General features: G+C 37.0%; 1 protein-coding gene and 1 pseudogene across 1 annotated transcript in view; both read left to right on the top strand.

The window, feature by feature from the left end:
* The window catches only part of EPS15 (epidermal growth factor receptor pathway substrate 15), a 207,941-nt gene that overhangs the window by 90,735 nt on the left and 105,578 nt on the right, over positions 1-11,628 (top strand). Inside the window, exons 9-12 of the mRNA XM_006839756.1 lie at positions 1,934-2,023; positions 2,975-3,120; positions 6,456-6,612; positions 11,252-11,337. Of these exons, the coding sequence (XP_006839819.1) occupies positions 1,934-2,023; positions 2,975-3,120; positions 6,456-6,612; positions 11,252-11,337 (479 nt within the window). The remainder of the gene's footprint in view (positions 1-1,933; positions 2,024-2,974; positions 3,121-6,455; positions 6,613-11,251; positions 11,338-11,628) is intronic.
* LOC102837402 lies at positions 3,494-4,341 on the top strand (annotated as a pseudogene).

The raw sequence follows: 11,628 nt of genomic DNA, 5'->3' as shown, positions 1-11,628 counted from the left end.
TGAGATATCAAAGAGATTGTCCGATGATTTCCGCATTCTGTTGGGTCACCTCTCTTTGGAATGGGCATAAACATTGATCTCTTCCAAACATAGATAGGTAGGTGCTCAATAAAAATTGTTTTTCAACCCCCACAAAATCATAAGCATGTTTCTTGGTGAAGAATCGTAATTTTCAAGGGAAGGTAAAAGAAAAAAAATGTAGCTGGTTGCTGCTAGAATCTTTCTGGAGTTTTAAGTTGTTTTGTGTAATTGCATATGCTTGAAAATAGCCATAGAAACTTTTCATCCTCTGAAAGTCTTCAAACTGTTGTGAATGCTTTGAAAGGAGGGGATATAGCCTGGTGCAATCTGTATGCAGATTGTACAAGTGCTTTATAGAGTTATCAATTTTTAAAAATTAGTGCATAATATGTTTACTTGGTTGAAAAAATCAGTATAGTATAAGAATGTATTCAGTGGGAAAAAAATATCATTTTTATCCCTGCTCACAAACAGCTGTTCCATTTGCTCCAACAGTATGACAAGCCACTTTCCTTACTTTGTATATCCTCTGAGAATTAAAAAAATTCAAATATGAACAAATATGAATAGTTAGTCCTACCTTACCACAAAAGATAGCACATAATACACACTGTCACACATTATACCGTTTTATGTATAACAGTGTATGTTGTATCTCTTTTCACTTCAGGAGCTCTGTGGTTCTCTTTTTCATCAGCTTTATCGAGGAATTGTTGTTAAGTGCCATTGAGTTGGTTTTGACCCATAATGACCCTGTATAGGGTTTCCAAGGAGCAGCTGGTGAGCTTGAACTGCCAACCTTGCAGTTCAAATGGCTTTATGGTCTGGTGCATTTACCCACAGCGCCACACCAGGACTCCTTATTGAGGAATACTTGACCTAAAATGAATGGCTTCTAGTTTAAATGTGTAGTTTGATGATTTTTGACAACTGTGAACCACAGTTAAGATACATGTTTCTCATTTTTTTTCTCCCAAAATATGTTATCATCTGTTGTTGTTACATGCCATCGAGTTGGTTCTGACTCTTGAGACCCTGTATATGGTTTCTGAGGAGTGGCTGGTGAATTTGAACCGCAGACCTTGCAGCCCAGTGCATTATCCCATTGCACCATACCAGGACTCCATTTTATTATATAGATATACCATAATTTTTATAACTAGCCTTCTGTTAATGAGCACTTACATGCTGATACGAACAATACTTCAGTTATTTCATATAGTACTTTTTATACAGTATTTCATATCAGTAGATAAGTCTGAGGTAGGTAGGTAGGTAGGGAAATCTGAGGATAAATTTCTAGATGTTGGATTGTTAAGTAAAAGGGGAAAATATATTTGCAGTTTGGTGCATATCGCCAGTTTGTCCTTTGCAAGGTACTTGTTTGAGGGAACCTCTGTCCCCACAGTCTGTCAGTTATGTGGACAATGGCATTTCATTATAATTTTAAGTTGTGCTTTTCTTACTGAGTGAAGTTGAACACATTTTCATATGTTAAAAGACGAGCCTTTTTTTTTTTTCTTTTCTTTTGCTGTTGGATTTGTTTTTTTCTAGGAGCTTTTTATGTATTAGGGAGATTAATTATATTAGCTCTTTCTTTGCAAAAATATTCACCAGGGTGTTGTTTGCTTTTGATATTGTAAGGCCTTTATTTGAAGGAGGTACCTGTAATTTTTTGCTACTTAAGATAATCTTCCTTCCTAAAAATTGCTTAGCTTTGAGTTTTTCCTTTTTTCTTCTTTCCTACCCTCTCTTCCTCTTTTTGTCCATTTTTTCACTCCAGCTTTATTTCCTAAAAAAACAAATTTTATGAACAGGTCAAAAATTGTTTGTTGTTGAACAAAATAAATTCAGTAAGTGATCATCATTAAATGGTTGTAGTGTGTGTGACCCTGGTTCATCTGTTTTAAAGGCCATGTGCTTGGTGTACTGTGCACTGGAGAAGGAACCTGTGCCAATGTCCTTGCCTCCAGCCTTGGTGCCACCTTCTAAGAGAAAAACGGTCAGTATAGCAGACTCAATGCTATTGATCCCCTCTTGAGCACCAGCCAAGGAACCTTACCACTCCTTACCACCTGTAGGCATTTTACCTACCAAAGCTTCATTAAGATAGGTATAGATTTACCAGTGTTAAAGGATTTTTTTTTTTTTTAAACAAAATGCATGGCATTTAACAGTTAATTACTTTATAAAGATAGAAGGAACCATCATAGGTATCCAAGATTTAAAACTCCCTCTGGTTGAACTTGCTTGTCCCAGAGAAGAGGAATGTTCCTTCTCCTGCATATAGCCTGAGGTCGTATGGATGATTTTATTGGCTTTCCTGGATCTATATGAAAGTAAACTTGGAGATACAGGATGCTCCATGATAACATAGCATGCTTGCTCTAGCATAGTTAATAGGTGTTTTTGTTTAATCGCTAGTTAACTCTTGGTTCTTGGGGGGTCAAATAATTAATTTTGGTTTGCTCAAGGCCTTTTCTTCTGTTCAACCTGCTTTTTAGCAATTTGAGTAGAAAAAACATAATAACAGGATATGCCAGTTGGTCAGTTTGGTGATAGTTAAAAATTTAGGAAGCTGAAGCTGTAAAACATGAAGATTGAGTTTATCTGAATATTTTATTTGTATAGAATCTTCCAGTTATCTATATTAATAAAGGTATTCAAAAGTCAAGAGTTAACTAAGTTTAAATTTACACATTACTTTTTTAAAAAAAGTAAAATGTGCATTTATAAACATACTGCCAACTGACCTATAGTTTTCTTCTTTTAATTCCTTTTCACAGCAGCATTTTGAGTGGGGTGTGATGGAAGTAATATACTATTGCTATAGATAAGGGAGAAAAGTGTTCAGAATTTGTGACAGATACTGTCATTGTTTAAAAGATTGGCACCACTAAAAAGTTAGCATCTTTTGGGCAGAAAACCTGTAATTATTTTTTCCCCCCTGTAGTGGATTGTGTCCCCTGCAGAAAAAGCTAAATATGATGATGTCTTTCTGAAAACTGATAAGGATATGGATGGATTTGTGTCTGGATTGGAGGTCCGGGAGCTCTTCCTGAAGACAGGTTTACCGTCTACCTTACTAGCCCGTATTTGGTAAGCCTTTATTTAAATTGATTTGTATCAACAAAACCCTTGTGTGTCCCTTTTTAGTCATTTGTAAATAAGACAGTTGTTGGTTCAGAATTCTTTTCTTTATAGAGAAAATGTAGATCCAAGGGTCTCTTTTGGAGAACTGACATAAGCTTGACAATGAGTTTTTGTATAAAAACTTTGCAGTGAATTATCCAAAGTTTTATAAAAGTGACAGTGTCAGTTAATATTAGAATATTAAGATACAGCATCTGATATATTTCTTAATTAAAGTTTAATTTTAAAGGAAGAAATAGGCGGTGTGAGCCCTGAATGGCACAGCTGAGGGGTGGTTCTGCGGGGAGGTGCTGCATGCACTAGTTGACAGGACTGTACCATGTCCACCCTGCGTGTCCTGTTGCCCCGTGTGTGCGGCCCGCTGTGGGCCCCGAGCCGGCTGCCCAGAAGTGCGCTTCTTCGCCTTAGGTACCCATTTCGAGTACATCATCACCGAGAAGGGGAAGAGTAACAACGTGGGGCTGATCTGCCTGAACTGGCCCAAGACATTCAATGCACTGTGCAATGGCTTGGTGTTGGAGTTGAACCAGGCACTGGGTGCCTTTGAGGGGGACCCTGCCGTGGGGGCCATTGTCCTTACTGGCAGCTGACATCAAGGAGATGCAAAATCAGATGTCCCAGGACTGCTACTCAGAAGGTTTCCTGAGCCACTGGGATGACTGTCCGATTCCAGGAAACCAGTGATCGCTGCCGTCAACAGCTATGCACTAACCTGGGGCTGCGAGCTGGCCATGATGTGCGACATCATCTATGCAGGGAAGAAGGCACAGTTTGGACAACCCGAGATCTGCCTAGGAACCACCCCAGGCGCGGGGAACATCCAGAGGCTCACACAGGCCGTCGGGAAGTCTCTGGCAATGGAGATGGTCCTCACCGGGTAACTGGATCTCCGCCCAGGAAGCCAAGCAGGCAGATCTTGTAAGCAAGATTTTTCCGGTTGAGACCCTAGTTGAAGAAGCCATCCAGTGTACAGAAAAAATTGCCAACAATTCTAAAATTGTGGCAGCAATGGCCAAGGAATCGGTGATTGCAGTTTTTGAAATGACATTAACAGAAGGAAATAAACTAGAGAAGAAACTCTTTTATTCAACATTTGCCACTGATGACCCGAGAGAAGGGATGACTGCGTTCGTGGTGAAGAGAAAGGCCAACTTCACAGACCAGTAGCTTACTCGCCACCCTTTCCTGAGGAAGAAACAGTCTGTCAGTTTGAGAAGCAAATAAATCGATCTCTCTAAAAGGATGCTACCAACGACAAAAAAAAAAAAAAAATTTTTTTTTAAAGGAAGAGTCAAAATATCTGAAATTTAAACAAAATATAAAACAATACCATCAAGGCATACTTGTATGATTCTTTAGGGTCTATGTATACTTTCATACCTTTATATAGGACTAATATATTTGGTCCTTAAAGAAGACACACCTTAGTGTCTAATACATTTCACATTAAATGATATAATGTATATGAAAATGCTTTATAGTGTGCCTGTTATAAAGATTTATAATGTATGTAAAATGCTTTATGGTGTGCCTGCTACCTAACTATACCAGAGATTGTCTTGAAATTTTCAAGGAGCAGTGAACATCAAAAGTGGGACTACATATTGTGTCGGGAGAAAATTAAAAAGAACAACAGAGGATAGATTGGCCTGAAAAGGAATAAGATTGATAAAGATTAAATATATAGAAGTAATGATGTTGCTACTGCTGCATGAAATCGAGTTGGTTCTGACTCACAGTGACCCTGTACAGGGTTTCCTGAGACTGTAAATATTTATAGACACAGAAAAACCTCATCTGTGGCGGGACTGCTGGGTAGAACTGCTGACATTGTGGTTTGATACCCAACGTGTAGCTAGCTGCTCCTTTTGAGCATTTATGTTAGTCTAGGCACTATGCTCAATTAAGGGCAGCTGTCATAAGCTTGCCATTAACCTAGATTCTTATGTACCTTGTTTTTAGTCCTCAGGGTTGCCTTGCCAGATGAGTCTTATCATCCCCACTTTTTAGATAAGGAAACGGAGACTCTAGAGGTTAAATATTTTTTTCAAGGTCACAAGAAGTGGAAAACTGGAATTCAGTTTTATTTGACACCATAGTCCATAGTGTTTTTGTTTTTTGTAAAGCTTTTATTGTGAATTGAGTGATAGTTTACATGTGAGAATATTGGTTTTGAGCTCAACCAATGGTATTTTGTTTCATTGTAATGATTATAATCCTCTTCATGTACCATCGGTTAATAGTATTTGCCTCTATTCATTCACTCTTTTATTATTGGATGTACACAAAAACATGCAGGAATGTATAATCATTTAAATAGCCAAACGGCACATTTTGCAAGCCACCCTCCTGACCACTAGCTCACATCCTTTCTCTTTCCATGAGTCTAGTTTCCTCAGCTGCTCTATCTCTCCATGTCATCACCTCTGCCTCTATCTCTGGTGTCACTGCTTCCCTGGTTAAGATTCCACATTCTGCTCCTGCTCTGTTCCTGGAATGTAAGATTACCTACTCCCCCCATTTTGTTACACAACTACTACCCATAGTGTTTTTATCAGGCCACCTTGGCTCTCAGTGAATCAAACAGGACTTCAGAAAGCTGAGCTGAAGAAAGGAAAAGAGAGAGCAAATAGAATAATTTCTAAGTGATTTTGTAAAGCATTCCAGATTTCTGCCTTCTCCTCACATGTGATCTCCATTTTCATCTGTTGTTTCTCCTTTGGCTTGGTGATCCTTATATCCTCCTACTCCAAGAATTACAGGAAGCAAGCTGACATGGACATTTCTGCTTGTCTTGAAATCATCTTAGTGCCACTAGTGAGCCAAATTTGTTGAGAGTTGGGTTTCATCTTTAATGTCTTATAATGTTGAAAATGTTGGTTTTCTTTGGCTCACCACAATTCTTACTCTGTACTGGTTCTGGGAGATGGTAAGAAAGCACAAAATAAACCCAGATTGGAGGTCGCTGCTCAGCACCAAAGTGTAACTATTCTCTTTTTTCACCATTTTAATTAATTTATTTCTTTTAACTTTTGAGTGAGTTTTGGGCAAGCTGAAAGTTCATATGTCTTTTTATTTTAATTCAGCTGATTATTTCATAAACTTCGTTGTTGTTAAGTGCCGTTGAGTCGATTCCCACCCATAATGACCCTGTATAAGGTTTCCGAGGAGCAGCTGGTGAGCTTGAATCTCTGACCTTAGACAGAATTAAATTGTTTTTCTCATAAATTTATAGAATGGTACTTGCATTTATATGCTCTTCATTTTGTTTATTTTTGCAGGGCATTATGTGACACAAAAGGCTCTGGGAAACTTTCAAAGGATCAGTTTGCCTTGGCTTTTCACTTAATCAATCAGAAGTTAATAAAGGGCATTGATCCTCCTCAGAGTCTTACTCCTGAGATGATCCCACCATCTGACAGGGCCAGTTTACAAAAGGTAAGACAACTTTAAAGAAAACCTGAATGTGTTCTCAGAAAGGGAACTACAAGTGCTATGTCAGATGACAGGCTTGATTTGGATGGAATAACAGAGAAAATCTATCTGACTACAAGCAGATCAATATATACTACATGTGGTTTAGTTTGTGCCTTGAAGTATGCTCAAATGTCTTGTATGACATCCTGCAGCTTGTTTGCCCCACCATTCATTACACATGTGGCAACCATATTTTCCAATCTTAAAATTGGAAAAATGTGTCCTTATTTTTATCCTCCTAGATTTTCACATTAATTTTTATGAGTAGGGTGTAAGAATTAAATGAAAGCGATATTAAATTACTGTGTTTCATTTGATGATTCACTCTTACTAAAAACAATAAAAATTAGAACACAAAATCTAGGATGAGGATGATTGGTTGCTGTCAATTGTATGCCAACCAAGGCCCTAAGAAAGATCTTATGTTGAGGGTGAGTCTGTGTGTTTTTTACTGTTGATTGCCCTCTATTCCTAAGCCTACAGCTTTACTTCATATCAGAACAGCTAGAAGCAAGTTTTTAGATACTTTTGATTTCTGGCCAGCAGTGGGAGTTTTCAAAACTACATTGAAAATGTACTTGCATACTCTAGTGGCTATTTTAGCCATGCTGTGCCCTGATTTTTCTGTCTTAATTTAGAAATCCTTTTTACTATAATGTCCTTACAATGTCTTGGCCATTAAGAGAGCTTTAAAAGGACTTCCATACTTTAATGGCTGTTTGCCTTTAAAAATAGATACTTCGTCTTTAAATCTCTAGTGGCCTATGAAGTAATCAATCTGTTGTAGTTCTTCAGAGTTGTATAAAGTTATCAAGTGTGTGGTACGAAGAAAGCTGTCTTTAAAAGTATCATAGAATATGTTGGTTTTATGTTAATTTTGTCAAATAGGTAAAAAAAAAAATCCCATGTTAATAAATTTTTAGAAAGTTAACATTGAATTTTTTCAAAGTAAGTAGGGATCTGTAGCCACCAGATTTAAAGAATTACAGGAATTTTTGTCCTTATCTTTAATACCATATCCTATATATGCAGATAACAAACAACACATGCTTTGTGAATTTTTTTCTTTTGTAGATGTTTTGTAATTTTTTTGAGATTCCTTGTCATGGCTGTAGAGAAGGCTGAAAGTGATATGAATTAGAAAGATACAGGTTACAAATTTTGTATTTATGCCTTCTGCTGTAACTGTATGGCAGTGATGGAATGTGTGTAGTTTCACCCTTCCTTGCACCTCTGTAGACTGTTTATTCTTATGCCTTCTTCATTCTATATCCCTCTGAGTACCTCATCAACACAAATTATAGAAACAACAGAAATTTCTGAAGAAGTTATGTTTGTTCACATTAGTAGTAGAGACTTTAAATTATATATGCTAAATAGTTTTTAAGGAGCCCTGGTGGCATAGTGGGTTATGCATTGGACTGCTAACTGCAAGGGCAGCAGTCTGAATCTACCAGCCACCCTGAGGAAGAAAGATGAGGCTTTCTGTTCTGTAAAGATTTACAGCCTCCGGGCAAAAAAGGTTCTCTGTAAGGCAGAACTGACTCAAAGGCACACAGCAACAACAACATGTTGAGTTTTTAAGTAGCCCTGGTGGCACTTTAGGCTAAGCTATGAACTGCTAACCTCAAGGTCAGTAGTTCAAACCCAACAGCCACTCTGTGGTAGAAAACTGAAGGCTATCTGCTCCCGTAAAGGTTCACAACTTCGCAGAGTCTATGAAGGGTCTCTGCGAATCAGATTAACTCAGTCAATGGCAGTGTGTTTTGCTTTTTTTTTTTTTTTTAAAATACTGAGTTTTTAGTTTGGTAGATTGGCTGAAGTCTAGTCACTAGAGCATAGACATTTTTCTGTTTATGTCAAGTATCAGTATTATTTATTAAATGGGATTTTTGTCACTGTTATCTATTAACCAAAAAAATTAACCTTAAATAATAAAACTTGCATTTGCTTTGTCTTTCTGATAATCCTTTTCTCTTTATAATCTGATTTTTTTAAGTACAGCCTTTTTTGCAGCTCAACTAATCTTCTTTTTGAATGTTGCTTTCCTTTCTGTGTTTTTTCTAGTTTGGACTATTTTTTCCATTCTACAGCACTCTGCTTTTCGCCTTTCTTGTACTGTCAGTTTCTTAACGCTACTCTCTCTCAAGGTTAGAGCTTTACTTTATGCCTTTTCTAGCATTAATAGTTTTTGGTTTATGAGATACATTTTGAAATTAGAATATGCAGCAGAATACCTAAACAGCATGCTATCGTTTCATGTCACTTGGTCCTTGTATGCATTGTAGTTTGCCTTTTCTAGGCTCACTGACCTACTTAAAATCACTGAAGTGGAACTTTGTGTATAATGCATAAAACAGGGGGCAAGAAAATATTTTGAAAGAAGGGGATATGCTGCATTTTTGTTTATTTACCCTTCATATATTTAGCAGAACATTTTCTGCGTTTCTGGTTGCATGCCATTTTATTGCTGTAATGTGGGAGTTTAATTTTTGTGTCAGCAATTGAGAAATGGCACGAGCTATACCAACTACAGCGTGCCTAGCGTTATCTGGGGTCTAACCTCCTAACTCCCTTGAAGTTAAGCTGATTTGTCTCACTGTCTTAATAGATGATATTTTTAATAGTGGAAGACTGTCATATGTTGTGAGTCACATTATTTGAGTTGGAATGACAGAAGAGGTGTGGAAGTCATGAGTTTCTTGGTACTCTTACACCTCGGATAGCAAATTTCTCAGCATATAAGTGGTATAAGTTACTCTTGATGATGAAAGTGACATCAAGTGCTAATTTTTTCATTTTGTTTACCTAATTGTCTGGCCAGGCTTAGCTCATAGGGCAAGTTGCCACTGAGTCAGTTCCACACAAGGCAAGTTTAGAAAGTATTAAAATCTACTGAATGTGTTTCACATTCAGAAATCTACTTTAAAATATCTAGTATTGATAAAGGTAGGTTTATCAGTGGAACACAATTTAAAAGAGGTAAATTTGATATAGATCTGTAATTAATTTAAAATCGAGAATAGCATTAATGGAATCCTAACACATGAGAGGAAGACCCCCAACAAGACTGACTGATAGAGTGGTAGCAGCAACAACAGTTGTGAGGATGACTCAGAGTGGGATCGTGTAACAACAATTAACCATTGTATCAATGTGAGGAGATGGTATGTTGTGAGCTTTTAGGTTTTAGGTTTCCTCTGTTGTCTGAGTTGGTGACATAACGTTAAGCTCACAACAAGTTAAGTTATAATACTAAGTTTTATGATGTGCATAAGCACTGGCATATTAGCAGTTCAAACCCACCAGCCACTCCATGGAAACCCTAATACAGGATTACATAAGTTGGAATTGACTCTACAAACAACAGTAGCAATGAGGTCATTAATATGTTTTAGCTTTACCTGGTACATCAATTTTAACATTTCAAGATGGTGGTGAGCCTGTATTTTTCAATTTGGTTGTAGCTTTATTAGGTCAAGTGTTTGAAGGAGCATTTATCTTTTTCTGCCCTGACTTTGTTGTTGTTATGTGCCATGGAGTCGGTTCCGACTCATAGTGACCCTGTATAGGGTTTCTGAGGCTGTAAATCTTTATGGGAGCAGAAAGCCTCATCTTTCTCCTGCGGAACAGCTGGTAGTTTCTAACTGCTGACCTTGCGGTTCACAGCCCGATTCGTAACCACTACGCTACCAGAGCTCCTTAGCTATGTAAATTATAGCTCAATAGTGGTTCACAAAGAAGATTAAACTAAAATGGAAGAAACTCATCTTCCAATACCATATTCTGTTGAAGGTAATTATAATAATAGATTTCATGTATAAAACATCATCAATTTTACAGAGTGATGTCACATACACGATTTCATTTAAATTTGTAAAGTTGGCAGGGCAGAGATTCTCTCTTTATTTACAGATGAAGATAATATAATTAAGTAAAATAATAGAACCTGGAGTAAACCCAGCAAGATTTTCTATCCACAGGTACTATTCAGGGGTCAGTTTTGGCAACTTCGTTTATGAAAGAAAGGACATCAGATAGGAGAATACAGAGTATATGTTACCATGGACCATACCTGAGCACTTGTCTTTACTTTCTATAGAATAGTGACTAAAAGTGTTTGGTAATGTAAATATTACTGAATTGAATAAAATCAACTACCACTATAATTCTGAGAGTCAACAAAAATTGGTGCACCTGCCTGTTTCCAGACAATACAAATTCATATAGATCACCATCCATCTCCTTAAGAAATTTATATCCTAGTGGAGGAACTGATTATAATCTGATAGCTGTTTTACTGCAAGGTTCTGGACAGGCTAGGTTCAAGTGACAATACCATTGGGATCTTGGGTAGGTTGGGGTACATCTTATAGAATAGCAGCTTTTAGAAAACTGGAAGGAAAATGTCTTGATATGTAATTATAACTAGATGTTAAAGGTATATACAATGGGATGATTTTCTTAAATGAATTAAAAATATTAGAGTACAGTAAAGTATGTAATGCCTTTTATCTCTGTAGTGCTTTTAACATTTTTAATGCTTTTCCTTATATGATTTTGTTATAATAATGTATAATTGTGAACTTTTTATTTTTAGAACATCGTAGGACCAAGTACTGTTGCAGATTTCTCTGCTATTAAGGAGCTAGATACCCTTAACAATGAAATAGTTGATCTACAGAGGTATGTAAAGTAAAATTACAGCCAGTTTCATGTATATGTGTGTGTATGTATACATGCAGTCTCTCTCACACACATACACACAGACCTTTCTGTTTCTAATGTATGCTTTGGGAAATGCTACTTTACCTGTCGAAATCAATTAATATAGTCTATTCTATTTCTCATTCATTACCATTTCAGTTCTGATACCAGCTAAGGGAAATCAATCAGTCAAATTCAAATCTATCTCTAACTACTTCAATTTCTGTTATAAGCTATAAATGCGGTACTTCTGACCCTAACTACCCAGAG

The sequence above is a fragment of the Chrysochloris asiatica genome, unplaced genomic scaffold, assembly GCF_000296735.1.
Source record: "Chrysochloris asiatica unplaced genomic scaffold, ChrAsi1.0 scaffold00026, whole genome shotgun sequence".
Taxonomy (NCBI): domain Eukaryota; kingdom Metazoa; phylum Chordata; class Mammalia; order Afrosoricida; family Chrysochloridae; genus Chrysochloris; species Chrysochloris asiatica.
This window is presented reverse-complemented; position numbering and strand designations above follow the sequence as displayed.